Source organism: Manis pentadactyla, chromosome 14 (genome assembly GCF_030020395.1).
Source record: "Manis pentadactyla isolate mManPen7 chromosome 14, mManPen7.hap1, whole genome shotgun sequence".
Lineage (NCBI taxonomy): Eukaryota > Metazoa > Chordata > Mammalia > Pholidota > Manidae > Manis > Manis pentadactyla.
Window position 1 is genome coordinate 3,311,052 of NC_080032.1, and position 17,369 is coordinate 3,328,420.

The 17,369-nt window shown below is 54.5% G+C and overlaps 1 protein-coding gene across 5 annotated transcripts in view; it reads right to left on the bottom strand.

Moving 5' to 3' along the window:
• Positions 1-1,778: 1,778 nt before the first annotated feature.
• Positions 1,779-17,369, bottom strand: part of CDC45 (cell division cycle 45) — a 29,970-nt gene continuing 14,379 nt past the window's right edge. For 4 of the 5 annotated variants that reach the window (XM_057492420.1, XM_057492421.1, XM_057492419.1 and 1 more), the window contains 11 exons: positions 15,975-16,025; positions 14,610-14,729; positions 13,770-13,901; positions 13,434-13,532; positions 12,679-12,840; positions 7,403-7,541; positions 7,236-7,319; positions 6,646-6,764; positions 4,897-4,973; positions 3,056-3,122; positions 1,779-1,907 (listed from right to left, as the gene is read on the bottom strand). In XM_057492420.1, the coding sequence (XP_057348403.1) occupies positions 3,058-3,122; positions 4,897-4,973; positions 6,646-6,764; positions 7,236-7,319; positions 7,403-7,541; positions 12,679-12,840; positions 13,434-13,532; positions 13,770-13,901; positions 14,610-14,729; positions 15,975-16,025 (1,048 nt within the window). In that variant the 3' untranslated portion in view covers positions 1,779-1,907; positions 3,056-3,057. Of the gene's footprint in view, positions 1,908-2,618; positions 2,746-3,055; positions 3,123-4,896; positions 4,974-6,645; positions 6,765-7,235; positions 7,320-7,402; positions 7,542-12,678; positions 12,841-13,433; positions 13,533-13,769; positions 13,902-14,609; positions 14,730-15,974; positions 16,026-17,369 lie in introns of all 5 variants that reach the window. The other variant, XR_008993885.1, reaches the window with a different exon arrangement.

Consider the following 17,369-nt stretch of genomic DNA (forward strand, 5'->3'; position numbering starts at 1 on the left):
CTGGCCAGGCAGCTGGGGTGGGGGTCCCAGGAAAACAGGGCACACCAGAGCTATCTATTACAGCTACCAAGGGCTCATTGCTTCCAGTCCTGCTCTAGGCACAATGAACTAATGCATTTTTACCTTCTGCCAATGTCCTGGGCACAGGAGAACAGTGGAGGGGAGCGGGGACTGCAGGGAGGAACTCCAAACCCAGACAGCAGGAAGGCTTGGCATCTGCCCCAACCCCAGATTCAGGGCCTTGTCCAGGATCCCCACTGTGGGACAGGAAGAGGGCCTGTGCTTGCTCCCCTGAATCCCAGGAGTTGCAGGAGAGCCAGAGCGGGCCTTCCAGGGAGGCTGAGCTATCCAGTGGCCAGAGTGCACGGTGCTGGATGAGCTGCAGAGACGGGGTCGGAGGCACAGTGATCCTCAGCAGCCCACTACGGCGGCCCACCTGGGCCTGTGCCGCAAGGACCAAGAGCAGTCCCGGGCACAGGAGTGTGTGACCCCGCAGCCTCAGCTCCTGGCAGGGCCTGAACAAAGGTCCCCACTGATGCTCCTGGCCCCTGGGGCCGCCCAGTGTCAATGTCTGGGCAGGAGCGGGGCCCGAGGCTGCATCCCACAGGAGCCCAGAGCTCTCCAGCTCCTTCAGGCCCCAGGCATCAGCTGGGATTCCAAAGGGCAGCTGCAGAGCCCCAGCTTCTGCAAATGGCCAGGGTGGGCAGCTTGAGGGCCCTAGGGAGCCAGGCTGTTGCCATCTGACCCATGCCAGGAAGGCAAAGCAAACTCCACCTGCCAGAGGCCAGGTGAGGGGAAGCAACCTCCAAAGCTGCTGGCCCCACCGTGCCCAGCACCCATTCCCAAGGGCCACCTGAGGCCTGGCCCCATCTGCCCATCCCTCACTTCCAGGCCACTCTTTATGGACTTTTCCCCACCAACTTAAAGCCTGCCCAGACCATTCAGCCTCCTGCTGGCTATCCCAAACATCACCCCAGGTGGCCGTGTGCCCCCAGGCTGCCTGCCTCCCTGCACCGGTGTTCCAGGTGCTGGCCACAGATGGCCTCAGCTTGAGTGGGCAGCTCTCTCCTCCCAGGAGGGCAGGAATGGCATCCTCCTTGCCTCTGCCATCCCTCAACCCTGGCAGGTGCTCTGGGGACGTCTGGAAGGGTGGGGCAAGCTGACCCCACAACTCCCCTGAGCTTGCTGCTCTGAAGAATTTGGACGCCACCAAGGTCCTGTCCAGCTCTGGCTTTCTGTGATCAGGGCATAGTGACGCTGACCTGGGGCCACGGCATCTCCGTCTGGGGCCCCTCAGTCAGCCCTGCCCTTCCCGCTGGAGGCCTCGTCCTTTCTATCCCTGCCTGACTCGGCCAGCAGCCTGCCAGTGCCCGCTGTGTGCCTGTGAGGATGGGGGTGCTGGACAGGCAGGTGCTGGAAGGTGAGATGCTGGCCATAGGGGAGCAGGCCCAGAACAAGGGCATAGTCAAGAGGGTGGACTCGAGACGCTGCCGAGGCCAGGAAGGCAGGAGGAAGTGGTAGGAGGGCGAACAGAGCCAGGTCCTGGCCAGCCCTGCTGGGCAGTGGTCATCGCAGAAGCCATGTGGGCGCCCAGGTGCTCGGGGGCCCAGCCTCTGCCGACTGCTGCCCAGGGAGCCTGGAGGCCACACCCAGGGCTGACTTCCTGAGGGGCCTCCTGGGCACCCAGGGCACAGGATCAAGGTTCCCCGGACCCACCGAAGGCTCAGGGTACAAACAAGCCTTGGCCCTGTGACCAGAGCCAAAACTGGGCCACCAAACCTAAAATAAGGATTTTATTTCATTAAAAACTGACTGTCGTGCATCTAAAACAATGTTCATAACTTACAGTCCAAATAAAAGCCAACTAATATAAATAAGGAAGAGGGTATTTCTGAAGAAATCAGATTCTGGAAAAAAAAAGAGAAAAAAAATAAATTTCAAATAATTCTGATGTTTCCCCAAATTAAACAAAGTGCCCAGGCCTTCCCTCTGACATGCTGGGCTGTTGCCTCTGAGAAGCCTCCACCACTCACAGGGATGAGGGGTGGGTATGCCCGGGCAGAGGGCCACCCCAGAATTACTTGGTGCCCTCCATCCTCACTGCACCCCCCTGGTCAGGTCCTGGCTGCTGTCTGCGCGAGAACCCCTGAAGGCCTCGTGGCCCCGGCACCTTCTCACCTCACAGACCCTGCCCAGCAGCTGGTTGAGCTTCACCCTGGTGGTGCCCCACAAGGCTTCTCCCTGCACCCCTGGCACACCGCTCTTTGCCCTTCCTGCTTGACTCACTCTGCACCCTGCCCAGCAGTGTTGGCTTACCATTGAGACTGCAGAGAAGGGCTATGTCTCAATGCCAGCCCACCTCCCTGAGAACCCCACTTGTAACCTTGAATTTGGGTTCTAAGCTTACACCCCTGTCCCACCTAAGGCCCTGTGCTGAGCTTGGCACTTGCTGTCCAAGGAATGTCAGCCCCACTGCAGATGTGGGAGTGGGCACACCTGCTGAGGTACCAGGAAGACCTCGCTTAAGACCCAAAGGGTTGGACCAGAGCTGCTCCCCAACATGGGTCCTGTGCGCCCCAGACCACCCCAATGGGGAGGGGCACCTGCTTCCAGTTCACCACAGATGGGGACCCTGGACTGGCATGAGGAGACCTCTATGTCAGAGCGTTGGCAGGGCCCATCTGCCATAGCAGTGGCTCCAGACCAGGGTAAACGTGGTCAGGAGGGGGCAAATGCTGGCACTTTCTGAAGGGATCCCAGGAGGTTGATGACATTAGCTCCCTCAAAAATGCCCCATTGTGGCACTGCCGCCAGCCCAGGGACAGACATGCCTGGGAAAATTGTGTTGGCCCCGCATCTCCCCAGGAGCCCTGCCCTGCTTGGTCTGAGACCCAAGTAGAAGCCTGGCCTGAGGAGGGAAAAGGCCAGATCAAAGCAGGGAATCGGGGAGGGCCCTCTGTCTACGTCACCAGGGCTGACTCTGTGGCAGGGACCCCCGCCTCCTCAGAGGATCTCCCCCCAGCTCCCCTGCACCCGTCCCTCCCCCACGGCTCACCCTCAGGACAGGAGGGACACAAGCGCATCCAGAAACTTGCTGCGATCCTCTGCTTTCAGTTCAATTACTGAAGTAATGAAAGAAAAACATCTTGTGAGATGGGAGGAGCGGGGCGGGGCGTGAGGGAGAAGAGAGAAAAACAAGTCAGGGCGCGCAGCCTCCCCATTCCTGGTCATCTAGGGCATTCCAGGATATGCTCAGGCCCTTGGCGACCTGGAATATTCTGGACTGAGAGGTGCTATTTCTCTGTCCTTCTGTAGAGACTCCTGACGGCCCTGTCGGAGAGGCTGGTGCTGTGGTCTGGGGGGTAGACCCTCCAAGCAGCCAGGGGACCAGCAGTGACAGCCAGCGGAGCGAGCACAGGAGATGTGATGGTTCAGAACATCGAGCTAGGCAGATGGGCCTTCCCACCGCAGGACACAGAGCCCTGTCCCACAGCGGGTTGTGGGAGACCCGTCTCTGGTCTCCTTCCAGCGGGTCTCTCAGTGTGTCCTCTTCTATAAAAGGGGACACGCTGCAAACTGCCTACATCTCTGGGGGCCCATCAGGCTGAAACAAGCATGCCCTTGTTAGACAGGGCAAAACCAGGCAGCCTGGTCCCGCCAGCCATTTGCCTTGGGCCACGGCTGTCTCCCCAGTCACAGAAGCCAAGCTGCTCCTGCAGGCTGGCCAGTGCCAACCTCTCCTCACTTGGGGGCATGAGACATGAATGGGGGGCTGCTGCTGAACATGTACCCACCCAACAGAGCTGCAGCACCCATGGCCCAGCATGAAGGAGCTGGCGCCACACCACAGAGGGGGCAGGGTGGGAGGCGGCACCGGGCCTCTGACCACAGTCATTGCTGTGGAGGCACGTGGTGCTGATTCAAGAAAACACCCTTTCTGAGGCATCTTGTCCTCCCCAAATCCAGGTGTTGAAGGCCTAAGCCAGCACCTCAGAATGTGTCTGTGTTTAGAGATAAGGCTTTTAAAGAAGTGGTAAGTTAAAAAGCCATTCGGGTGGGCCCAAATCCAATCTGACTGGGATCTTTATTGGGATACAGTGAGAATACAGAGATGAGTGTCTACAAACCAGGGACGGAGGCCTCGGGAGAAACTGTCCCTCCTGATACCTTGATCAGACTTCCAGTCTCCAGCTGAGAATAATGTCTCTGCTGTTCAAGGCCCAAAGTCTCTGATGCTTTGTCTCGGCCCAAGCTGACTAATACATGGGGTGAAGTGTTGATATGTTTTACTTTAAAATATGTCATCAAAATTAAAAGGCAAATATGGGCAAATGTGAACTATGTTCCAGGCTGGCATCCGGAGAAGCTGTGATGTTGGGGGGCCGACCTGCAAGGATGGCCCTCTCAAGCCACCAGCTGGGGGGCTCTTCTGGTGCAGTGGGGCCAGTCACTCAGGACCCGCAGCAGCCTCGGGGGGACCCTTCACCACAATGCACACAAAGCTGCTGGCCAGCACAGCTGTGGAGTGTGCATGTGGGTCACTGCGGGCCCTGCTGTATCCGCTCTCACGGGAGGAGCGGAGACCCTGGGGGTATGGCGGGGCCCTGTGGGCCAGTCCTCCAGGCTGGCTGGTGATGTGGTCCAAAGGGCTGGATTGTAAGGCTGGAGCCAGGCCTATGGTTCCCTGAGCAGTACCTGCTCCCTGCCCAAAGGCCTGCCCCAGGAGCCTCAAAGAGCCCAGATGGGGCAGGCCAGACTCCCATGGGCCCCCTGAGCTGCCTGGAATAGCCTGGCCCGGGCTGGGTCCCAGAGGACAGGAGGCCCGCTGGCAGGGAACCTCTGACAACCAGCTTCCCTGCACTGATGTCCGGGGGCCCCAGAGCAGTGGACTCTCACCTGAGAAGTCAAAACGGTTGTGCAGGGTCCGGGAGTTGGTGCCCTCTGCTGCCTTCTCAAATGCCTGCCCAAAGAAGCTGTGGACACACAAGAGGCACACTGGGGGCCTGTCCACTGCAGTGGGTCCTTCCCACAATGCCTGGACGGACACTGGAATCAGCTCAGACTCCTGCCCGCCCACGGGGGACCCTTCCTGGGCTACAGCTCTGTGAGGCCTCACCCCTCTTTGGACAGTCACACCTCACTGCTGCTTCCAACCTGCATCCTGCTGAGCCCTCCTCCACCCTCCGGGTCTGCGGGTCCTCTGCACCTCCCCAGGCTTCACACCCACTGCTCTGACTGTAACCCCTCTCGTGCCCAGCACTGGGCTGGCAGCTGGAGCAGAGTGAGAGGCAGAGGCTCGCTGGGAGCTGGGATGGGGTCTTAGACAAGCCCAAATCACACATAGCAGGGTGGGCCTGGGAGGAGCGCTGCTGGAATGCGGGCCAGTGAGGGTTGGGGGGCAGGAGTACCCTGAGATGCCCAGCTGGAGCTGCCACGAGTACAGGTAGGCAGCGAGACAGCCAGGGGCACAGAGCCACCCCCTGGAGGCTCAGGGCCGCTGCAGGTAAGGTGCCTCCACAACAGCTCTCACACGAGACCGCATACCGGTGAGAGCTGACTGCTAACCAGCACGGCCACGCACAAGGACAAACTGGTGATCAGAGTGAGAACGCAGGTGGCTGTGCTGGCCCATGGGAAAATGCTCCATGTCCGCCTTGGGAAGCCAGCCCAGGAGCCCCTGGCCAGCTCCAACCACATGATTGCAAATCCAAGACTGACTGTGGAGCTTTGGAAAACAGCCCGCAACTTGGGAGCACTTGTCTTAAAAGTCCATTGTCCCTCCCAACTTGTTACTAAATAGCCTTTGCAGACACAGAAGTAGGTCAAAGCTCGCAGCAGTGGGGCTCGGATTGATCCAGACCCAGGACCAGTGTCCTCCATGGCAGAGGCTGACAGGCTAACTGGAAGACCCAGAGGCACAGGATGCTGTGTGGTCCTTGCCCCCAAGCCGCCCCACTAGGCACTGAGGTCACCTCTTGGGATGTGCTGGGGAGCACGAGGCCTGAGCCTAAGCCAGTGACAGGCAGCTCCTGGGAGAGTCACCAGGCCCTCCAGCCATGCAGAACATGGCGTGGGCAGCAGGGAGACAGGGGAGCCCCCAGGCCGAGCCTGCTGGCCGACACCAGGCTGTCCCCTTGGCCCTTCCTGCCTCTCCAGGGCTGGGTTCTGCCCACCCCTGCTGCAGAAGGTGGGGCAGAACCCAGCCCTGAAGAGGCAGGAAGGGCCAAGGGGACGTTTAGAAGAGGGGGGAGACGCTTCTCCAAAGTGCAAGAAGATAACCTGTGTGCTCACAGCCCTTGGGGACGCCGTTTCTAGTAACAAAACGTAGGAGCAGCCTGAATGAACAGCAGATGACAGGCAACCGCCACTCCCATTTAGCAGGCTACCTACTGTCAGAACTTAGTAAACATTCTCATTTAGGAATGTACACTAAAAGCAGTCAGAAGTCCAGTCAAGGGGGCAGACAGAGGCTTGGTGGCTGACCTGCAGCCTGTGGATTTAAGCACTCCAGCCCCACTCCCTGGTGGAAAAGGCTGCCCTGGGTTGTCCTTGGTGTTAAGGGCAAATATCATCCGACTCAGCAGGACCCATGGGCCAATGACCCTGGTGGCTCCCAAACCCCCAAGCAAGTGGCACTTAGCTCACTTCTTTCTGTCTGAGCTGTCAGTCTCTGGGGGGATGCCCACCACGGTCACCGTGCCCTGCTCCGTACTCAGGGGTGCAGCCATCACCAAGGGCAGCAGCTTGCAGCGCCGGTTCTTGGTCTGCAGAGGCAAAGTGCATCCTCAGTCACAGAGCCCTGCCCGAACTCTGGCGGAGTCAGGGCGGTGCCTGGGCCAGAGCAAAGAAGGGTGCTAGGACATGCAGAAGACAGAACAAAGCATGGGAAATGCAGTCCGCTGAAAAGAAACTTCTGCTAGGCAGTATGTCTGCCACAAGCAACCCCAGCTTTCCGTGTTCTGCCACAGCTGAGCACAAGCTCCAGCCTCCCAGATTCCATGCGGCCCCTCCCTACCTGTCCAAGTGACCAGGACAGGGAGGGACAGAATCAGAGACTGTGGGAATGGAAGGTTCCCAAGGGTCAGCTAAGAAAAACACAGCTCAGAGAAAGAAGGGATGTGCCCAGACCCTACAGCTGGTAAAAGGTCACTGGTACCCAAGGCCAGCTTCTGATGCCCAGTCTGCGTTCTGCTCTGAGCATCTGCCTTCTGGCACCCACCCACCCAGCTCCTCACCGAGCACACAAAGGACTTGAGCAGGTGTCTGCTGAGCAGGTTCAGGGACGCTGGCTTGGAGAACAGCATGATGTCTGGAGTCCCCTACAGGGGAGGACACAAAGATGGTTTAGAGGGGGCAGCTGGCAGGTGTGGCCCAGTGCCTGTGCATCCGTGGGGAGCCTGACCTCCACGAGGGCGCAGTAGAGGAAGGGCCCCTGGGAGACGACGAGGTTGGTGCAGAGGCAGCTGGCGACGGTCTGCTGTATGGCTCGCAGCCGCTGCTTGGCAAGTTCTAAGCCACGGTAGAGCTTGTCCAGGTTACTCCTGTAACGTGACAGGCGCACGGCTTTGGCACAGAGTCATTAATGCACTTGGTTCCTGGGTGGGGCGGGGCGGCGGTTAAGGGGGTGGGTGTGTTTCCCTGCCTCCTGAGTTCCTTTCATGTGAAAGGAAGGAATAAATGTATAAACCCACAGTGATGGACATGAGAGGTGGGAAGGGGTGCTGGCGTCAGAAGATGTGGAGACCGAAAGCCAACAGAGAGGAGACTGCCCAGCAGGTTCTGGAAGGTGCCTGGAGGGCTATGACAGAGAGAAGAGACGCCTGGGCAAGGACACACCCCGTGACAGGTGGAATCTTACCCTTCCCCACCAAAAAGGAGAGTTCCCTTCCGAGGACATTAAAATGAACCCTCTGTGGAGATGTGATGGCCTCAAGCAAGGACTGTGGACCCAGCAAGTGAGGGTCCTGCCCACCAAGATGAAGGGATGTCTTCCAGCCAACAGGCTGTGCCCAGAGACCTAGGGCTCAAGAGGCTTCCACAGCCTCCCTTGTGAATGTGAAGGACCACAAGACATTTGAGAAGTAACTGTGGCCTGAAAAAATGACCCAAGAGGAAACAGAGACCTTGAAGGACAAAAGAAAACTTAAATGAACTCTAATTACTATCTTTGGAGAGATCTGGGCAATGAATACATTCATAAACCAAATTCAGGATGCTATGAAAAAGGACCTACCACAAATGGGGAGTGTTTATGAAAAGCAAAAATGATTGCAAAAAACAAAAAACTGACTCAAAGCATAGAGGATAAAGTCAAGAAAAAGCTTCCTTAACATCAGTAATAAGACAAAGACATGGAAAATAATAAGGCAAAAATCGGAGACAGAGTGTTGTTCAAGGAAGCCTGGAAAAACAAACAAAAAAAACCCCCAAAAAGTAAAGAATAATAAACTCTGACACACGTGTGGGGAAGTAGTAAAGGAACAGTACAAAAGCATTTCCAAGTGGAGGGCCTCGGATTCAAACAGCTCACCTGAGAGCCTAGTACAATACATGAAACAAGATCTCTACATACATCAGTATGAAATTCTAGAACACTGAGAATCAAAGGATCCTGTAAGCTTCTTCAGGTCGGGTGGCGGTACATTTACAAAGAATCAAGAGCCAAAGTGGCTCAGACTTCTCGTTTGCACCACTGGCTACTGGAAGACAGGGTAGTAATGCAACCCACATGCAACAGAAAATTGTCTTCCACCTTGAATTCTCTACAAGCTAAACTAGTAATCAGATGAGGGTAGAATAAAGATATTAACAAACATTAAGAACTAAGAACGTAACTTTAAAAGTACTTGAGAATTGTGCTCTAGCCAAATGAGGGAGTAAAAAAAAAAAACCCACAGATGAGAATCCTAGGTGCACTGGCTCTAACCCAGGGGTACAGTCAAGGGCCATCAGTGGTGGTAGTGGGCAGAAGCCTAAAGAGCTGAGGTTCAAGCTGGAGTCAGAAGACAGAGCCTCAGGCTCTCTGGTACAGAAGGGGCTCAGGGAATACCTGCTGGATGGACAGCCTAGAAAAAACTGGATGTGATAAAGGAGGCAATGAAGAGCTCAGGAAAAACAAAGAGGTATACCAGAAAGTAATGTAATCACTGCACATCGTTGACTCTAGAATATTTTATTAGCACAATGAAGTAACACTACTGATTTTCATCTTTTACGACCAACTGATAGCCAAAGATGAGATACCTTGCATTCTATTTTCTAACCCAAGATTGTGTTATCAATCTTGAAAATGTAAAAGCATACAATTCAGAAATTGGGAGGTATGGGAAAGGAGAAAGGGAGGGATGCTAATATCCTTTTCTTACAAAGTAGGGAGATAAGGGACACTGGTGATAGAACAAGATGTAATTATGTTAAAGTTACAAAGGAGTTAAAAATAACTGTAAAAATAACTGTGGCATAACTGTGCAAACAGCAGGGGGAAGGAGCACAAAGGTGGAATAAATGCTCTTTTGTCACAGCAGGAAGTCAGCAGACAATGTCTGAAGCTGATCCATCAATTCTAGAGTGACAGTAGTGGCCTGGTAGTATAGTTTTTGGATTTCCCCATATATCTAGATAAAAATAGAGCAATCACATCACAAAACCAAAAACCTGGGACCATTACAAGCAACACAAGGAAAGGAAGGAACATCACAGACCTCAAACTATAAACAGGTGGGAACAGACTCCCAACTGGCCCAAAGCCTGGCTATTGCTGATGTCAGCGTGGGTGGGAGGGAGCAGAGGAACAGCAGGACCTAAGAATCATGAAACACTCAAGGCAACTGGGGAACAGGAGCCAAAACGGAGAGGAGTTTTGCTGTTTCTGAAAACAGGTGAGCCCAAGGGGCCATGGTAAAGTACAAGAGGCCACAGAAGGGGAAGAGGTGCGGTAAAGAGTGGGGGTCAGCATGGTCCAGCCCCTGGGAGTCTCACCTGACCCTCTTTCTATGCTGGGCCCCTCACTGAGGAGAACTTCTGAGAATGGAGTCAACATTGAGTAAGACTGAGACGATAGAAAAGGGAAAAAGAAAGTACAGATAAAAATATCCTAGGACTGTAGTGGAGATGCTAGCAGACTGAAAAGGAGGAAGTAAAACCATCTCCATTTGCAGATGACATGATTTTGTATATAGAAAATTCTAAGGAATCCACTAAAGAACTATCAGAAGCAATAAATGAGTTCAGCAATGTCACAGAATACAAAATCAATATACAAATATCAACTGTATTTCTATACAGTAGTGATGAGCAAGCCAAAAATAAAGTTATGTAAAGTCCATTTACAATAATGTTCAAAAGAATAGTTACAAATAAATTTAACAAAAAGAAGTACAGAGCTTATTCCAATAAAACTGCAAAATACTGTTGAAAGAAATTAAAAATGATCAAAATAAATGGAAAAACAGCCCACATTCATGGATTGGAAGACTTAATATTGTTAAGGTAACAGTACTCCCCAGACCAACCTGAAGATTCAATGCAATCTGACTTCTTTGCATAAACTGACAAGTTGATCTTAAAATTCATATGGAAATTCAAGGAGCCTAGAATAGCCAAAACAAGCTTCAAAGCTACAGTAATCACACCCACGTGGTACTGTCACAATGAGAGATGTATCAATTGATGGAATAGAATTTGAATCCAGAAATAAATTTCCCACATTTATGGTCAACTAACTTTCAACATGGGTGCCAAAATAATTCAGAAGGGGAAAGAAATCTTTTCAACAAATGGTGCTGGAACGATTGCACGTCCACTTGCAAAAGAATTAAGTTGGGCCCTTTCCTTACATCAGACATAAAAATTAACCTCAAATGAATCGTACACCTAATGTAAGGGCCAAAACTATAAAACTCTTATAGAAACAAATGTATATTTTCATGACCTTGGATTAGGCAATGTGTCTTCAATATAACACCAAAATAAAAAAAAAATCAAAACCAAGAAACAAAAGGAGCAATCATCATCAAATAGATATCATCAAAATTGAAAACTTTTGTGATTCAACAAATAATATCAAGGAAGTGAAAGGAAACTCACAGGAAAGGAGAAAATATTTGCAAAACATTTATCTGGTAAGGGATTTGTATTTAGAATATGTATTTCTTCCAACTCAATAATAAAAAGACAAATTAATAGACAAAGGACTTGAATAGACAATTTTCTAAACAATATATATGAATGGCCAATAAATATATGAAAAGCTGCCCAACATCATTAGCCATCAGGAAAGGCAGATCAAAACCACAATGGGATACAACTTCACATCCACTGGGTGGCTATAATAAAAAGACTGACAATAACAAGTGTTGACAAGGATACAGATAAATCCAAACTCTCACACACAGCTGGTAATAATGCAAAATTATACAGTCATTCTGGAAAACAGTCTGTCAGTTAATCAAAAGGTTAAATATAGTCACCATATGACCCAGCAATTCCACTTTAGGCATAAATGCAAGAGAAATGAAAACATGTCCACACAATTATGTGTATGTTTATGGCAGCATTATTCATAATAGTCAAAAGGTAGAAGCTACTCAAATGTCCATCAACTGATAAACAGATGAAGTGTGGTATATCCATACTGTAGAATATTATTTTCAATAAAAAGAAAGGACATTCTGACAGATCACAGGTGAACTACAACATAGGCAAACCTTGGAAACATCATTCTAAGTAAGAGAAGCCAGTCCCAGGGGAGCACATCATGTTGATTCCATTTATATGAAATGACCAGAATGCCAAATCTATGAGACAGAAGTACACTAGTGGCTGCCTGGGGCTGGGAGGACTTGGGAGGTGATGTGAAGGGGAGCAGGATTTCTTTTGGGGGCAATGGAAATGTTCTAAAATTGGGTAGTGATGATGTTTGCACAGCCTTGTGAATACACCACAAAACAGAATTGTGAACTTCAAACGGGTGAATTATTTGGTGTTTGAATTATAGCTCAGTAAAGCTGCTTTAAAAAAAACTGTGCTAGGGAAAGGGCCAGGAAAGCCCAGGGAGGAGCCTCCCTACATCTTTAACAGTGGGAGCTCTCTGAAGTTAGACAGACTGTCCAGATCATACCCTCCCAAAATGTCAGGGAACCCAAGCCACAGAGAAGTGCCAACGTCAAATCCCCTCAAAGTCACTACTAGAAAGAAGAGAAAAAAGAAGAATAGCACCCGTAGTGACGATGAAATGACACTGAGAGACACGTCCCCCAAAGACAGAAACTAGCGCTCTATTTCAGAGCAAGCTAAAAGACAAAAACACAAAACAAAACAGACATTTCAGGAAGATAAGAAAAAATGAGAAGCAAAAGAAAAATAATCGAGAAACAGAGACTAAAGTAGAAGAAACACAGGAACAAATAAACACCACAAATGATGCCTAAGAAATACAGGAGGTGAAAAAAGCATTTTAAAAATCAAGAAGAAATGAAAACTATTCAAGTGAAAGTGACATGCCAACGGTGGGCAGGAAATGTGCCCTGCGCACCCCTGGCTCTGGCGGACTGTGATCCCGACTCACACTTGAGAGGCTTCTGCAGGACACAGTCACCCCCATGCCCCGCCTCCTGGGCCGTGTGAGGTTGAGGCCTGGAGGTGGCCTGTGGGGACAGCAGCTCACGGCCGTGCCACTACCTGGAGAGACTGTCCAGAGCCTGGATGAAGTTATCCGTCCCTGAGCCATCCTTCTCGGGGCTCTCCATCAGCGACATGGTGGCGAAGACCACGTCACTGGCCAGGAACTTATGCTTGAACCCGAAATGAATGCTGAAAGTCTGCACACGCATGTCCTTCATCCTGCAACAGGAGGAAGCAGCACAGCTGTCACCCTGTGCGTGTGTGGCAGCGTCCCCGCGTTGTGGGTGAGCACTCACTGCCAGGCCTGCCGAGGTGCTGTTTGCCTGGCCCCTGCTAAGGCTCGAGGCACAGCCACTGTGGTCCGAGAATGCTGGGGTCACAGGCCTGTCATACCAGCCTTGCAGTGGGGGCACTGAGCGCCTCATCCACGTTTGTTCTGCTGGTCGGGGCAAAGCAGTAACCAGCTGACAGGCCCGATGTGTTCGGTCCCCTCCCATGGCGCAGGATGCCGGAGGACCTGGTTGGCCAGAGCTTGCCCGGAACCTGACCCTAGCGGGCCCTTCTTAGGCCCTTTTCCTACGTCCAGTGAGGGCAGGCAAGGTTGACCTCCAAGGTCTGCACGTCAGCCCCAGAATTTGAGGATGCTAGACTTTTTGAGCAATTTAAGTCCTATTTTTAATCCAAAGAGAACTCCAAAGTTTGGAAAGGACTAGACAGGTCACATTCATCTGTGCATTCTTGGTTTCACCTTATTTTAGGAATGTTGCTAAAGCTGAAACCTTAAGAAGCTTAATCTAGAAAAACATGTTTACCCAAACTTATTTGCAGACTCTTCGATCATCTCCTGCAGATTCTCCTTCAAGGAGATGTCCATGGACTGAAACTTCTGCTTCACCTGTTTCAGGGGGAGACTGAAAAGAGCCACTGCTAATCAGCCTAGTGGCTTTAATCATGACGGCAGACATGCAGCGGGAGGGAAGAGCCCCCAGTGGGCCCCAGTGCATGTGCAAACAAGGGCACCCCGGCCTCGGCCTTCCAAGGACATTCTGGGATCCGAGGCAAGGAACTCAGGGCAGAAACAGCAGCAGTGGGTGCAGGACTAAGTTTGGTGACAGCGGACGGGGTGGCAGGCCGAGGCAGGCACTCACCCCACATCTGCCAGGAACTCCTGGAGCCGCTTCTGCCCCTGCACAGACCAGAGCTTGAACCTGGCAGCAGTGTAGCATGTGTTGCACAGGCTGTCGTGGAGGGACCAGTGCTGGTAGAGCGCCAGGCGGAGGCTGGGCCCGTAGTCAAGGACGCCAGGCGGTGCGGTGACTCGGGGCTCAGCAGGTGTGTACAAGTCCCCCATCCAGCCACCCTCCCTGCCTCGCTGGGATCTGCCCACGTGACCAGTTATCACATGGGTGCCCTGGAGCTCCGGGAACATGAGGACTTAGTCCTCAGCACTGCCTCCTTGATGGCTGGGCCCTGGGGCCACTGTCCTCCCTGCCTATACCCTGGGTACCCCCAGGAGCTGGCTCCTCTTGGACTCGCCTTCTGGGACCTCCACTGCTCACGCCCAGGTTTACTGGGCCCCAGCCAGCCCAATACAGGCACAGGACAGCACCATCCCTGCCATGCTCTACCCACACCAGAGCGGTGAGACCCAGCCACATGACATGCCTGTAGCTGCCAGTCTGTTTTCCCCAAATCAGCAGCCCACAGACTTTTTACATTCCAAGAACTGAACTCCTCAACTGCCTGCTGCCCTGGGCTCATAGGGCACCCTGGTGTGGCCTCTCTGACTCCCAGACCCCCATCTCTCCAGCCTGTTCCTCGAGCCCACCCCAGGGCCTCTGCATGGCTGCAGCCCTGGCCCATGCTCTTCTCCCTTCTCCGAGTGCAGCTGAGGCTCAGCCTGGTGAGGGGTTGTGGGCTGCAGCCTGCGGACAGCACACAGTTGGAGGGGCGCTGCCTGCACCTGGCAGGCTAAGCCACAAGGATACTCATACTCGAAGGAGATCCGTGTGCAGTCCACGGACAGGGCGTTCTCCTCGTCCTCGTTCCGGTGGTTGTGCCGGGACACGTGGCGCTGCAGGACTCCCACGTCAGTCACATACTTCATCCTGGGAAGAAAGCACCACTGGGCTGGACAGGCTTCTCCTGCAGGCCTCTGCGGGCACGCTCAGGGGTGGCCCGCCCCAAGGGCTGCTCCTGCCAGGCCTGAGGACATCCTGACGCCTCTGCACAGAACCAAGTGTGGTGGCAACAGGGCCAGGCTGCTGGGGGCCGTGAGTGAAGAGCTGGGAGCAGGGGGCCTCCGGCCGCATCGGGGGTCCTGTGCGCTCTCCTCTGGGAGGTGGCTGCTGGGTCCCTACTTATTTGCGGCCTCCTGGGGGCAGGCACTGAGGGAGGCCACGGCCCTGCAGACACACCTGGGAGTAACACTGGACCACAGAAGAGGGTGTGGACCCTGCACAGGAAGTGGTCCTGAGCACAGCAGGAGGGGCAGACCGGTCCAGGGCCCCCTGCAGGCTGGGGCCAGCCACAGACCCGGAATGGTGCCTGGTGCTGCACATACCCCACGGCATCAACAGAGGAAGGGGAGCAAGGCCCAGCAAGGTGCCCAGGAAGTAGCCCAGCTGGTCTGACGTGGTCCCTGGGCCACACTGCAGGACTTGGGTAGACAGGGTGGGGAGGGAGAGGCAGGAAATTGGGGCTCAGGGCCCTCTCCAAACTGCAGAGCAGTGCACATGCAAGCTGTGTCTGGGGCGGTGCCGGTTCACGGGCTCGGGGCCCCTGCAGGTTAGCGTCTTGGCGCCATGGTCCCTGTCAGTTGCCCACCTGACAGCCCCCGAGGAGGGGGGGGTGAAAGGGCCCTGGCACCCGTCCTCCCATCATGTGTTCTGGGCGGCCCTTGGGCTCCCTGCTGGGAGTCTGACATCTGGGGAGCAAGCACCAAAGCCATCCTGACACGGAAGGTGTCCAACCTTCCCCTTCCCTTAGATCACAGCCACCCTCGCTGGCAGGACGCCCAGGGCCCTCATCTCCTCCTCCTCCCGGCCCCCCGTGTCCACAAGGCACGGGCCACACCTCTGTGCCTCCTCCCCACCGACCCTTCCCGCTGCCCCGATGGCATCGAGTTGCGAGACAGCTCCCTCCGCACTCTGGCTCCACCTGCTGGGCTCCCCGAGGGCGGCCGGAGCGTCCCCACACGGCTACACACTACGCTGCCGGGGCTTCCTGTCAGGAGCCGTCCCTTGATGCTGGGGACCCAGGCGCAAGGGCAGCCCCTCCCCTTGGCTCTGCTGCCCAGCACACCGCAGCCGACTCGGGCTCGGCCGGGCTCAGCTGAGGCAGCGTGCCCTTACTGGGTGATCTTGTCTTGCACCCACTGGTCTGTTAGTCCGACGACGGCCCACCTGGAAGGAGAAGAGAGGGCAGTGGAGCGGGGAACAGTGTGCGCGGGCGGGCAGCGCACACAGGAACATCCTGCCGGCCTGACCCGACCCAGACCACCCTCAGACAGGCATCTGCCCTCCACAGGGGCAACCCAGGGCTCCTGGTGGTGTCACATGGGTGGGTGCGCGAGGGAAATCCCAGGACAGGGACAGGCAGGCCCGCTGCCATCTCTGCATCCTGGTTCGCCCAGCTGCTCTCCACCCTTGTTCCGCTAGCGTAGGGCGACACAGTATCTGTGCTGACCCCAGCACGTCGTTCCACCCGAGCCTCTCATGTTACCGCCCCTCGGCAACATGCCACCAAGCACAGCAGCCCCCATCCTTCCAGCGTAAAACGGTGGGATAGGGAGAAACAGCATTTAGGCCTCGAAAGAACCTTCTGAGGTCCTGTCGCCAAGCTCATCTTTGTCTCTATTATGACCCAGGCTGGCCTGAACTCCCCAGGACCACGGCCAGACCACAACAGGGGACCAGGACCCCACGTGTGATCAGCTACCCTAGGTGTGCGCTTGCCCTCCGTGGGTCCCCACTATCCTCAAGACCCCTGTCCGGGCCCACAGCCGAGGACACTGTGTGCGGAGCAAGGAGGGGGAGGCCTTGGACTTTCACCTGTGGGGGCAGGGGCCCCAGCCCCCCACTACCGCTCCCAGTGCAGTGAGCCTCTTACCTACCCGACCAACCCCACCTCCTTCCAAACTTGTGCACGTGTGCACTTCACATCAGCTGATTTTCTCATGTTTCCTTGCTGTTTTGGGGGTTTCCCAGAAGCATGTCACGGGGCATATTCTGATCACTGCTAAGTGAGGAGCGTGTAGTGGGCTGTCGGGGTGGCATGGAGCAGACAGCAGGCACTCACTAAAGGCTCCCCCATGCTGATATAGCAGTCAGGTGCCGTGCCTGCAGGCCTTGCATCCAGCTTTGCTGCAGGAGCCCTCAATGTGCAAGCTGGCCCATGCCAGGGTGTGGGGGCTGTGCGTCCATGCCATGGAGGGCCCAGGGTGAGGGGCTGGGCAGCTGCCCAAGGACACAGGTGGGTACGCAGCCAGGTGCTGGCTCGAGGTGAAGACAGAACACCTCTGGTACTAGGCATGAACAGGGCCTCAGCCCTGTCCCAGCCCCTGGCTGTCCTGAGGCCCTGGTTCAGCAATCCCGCTGTGCGTGGTCAGGGCCAGAAGGGACCTCACCAGACTATTACCTCGCAGAGGACAAAACAAGGGCCCAGAGAAGAGGGCTGAGAGGATGGAGCAGGCTAGACCTATGCTGTCTCTGCTCAGACTCTGCAGGTTTAGCCTCTAAAATCAACCC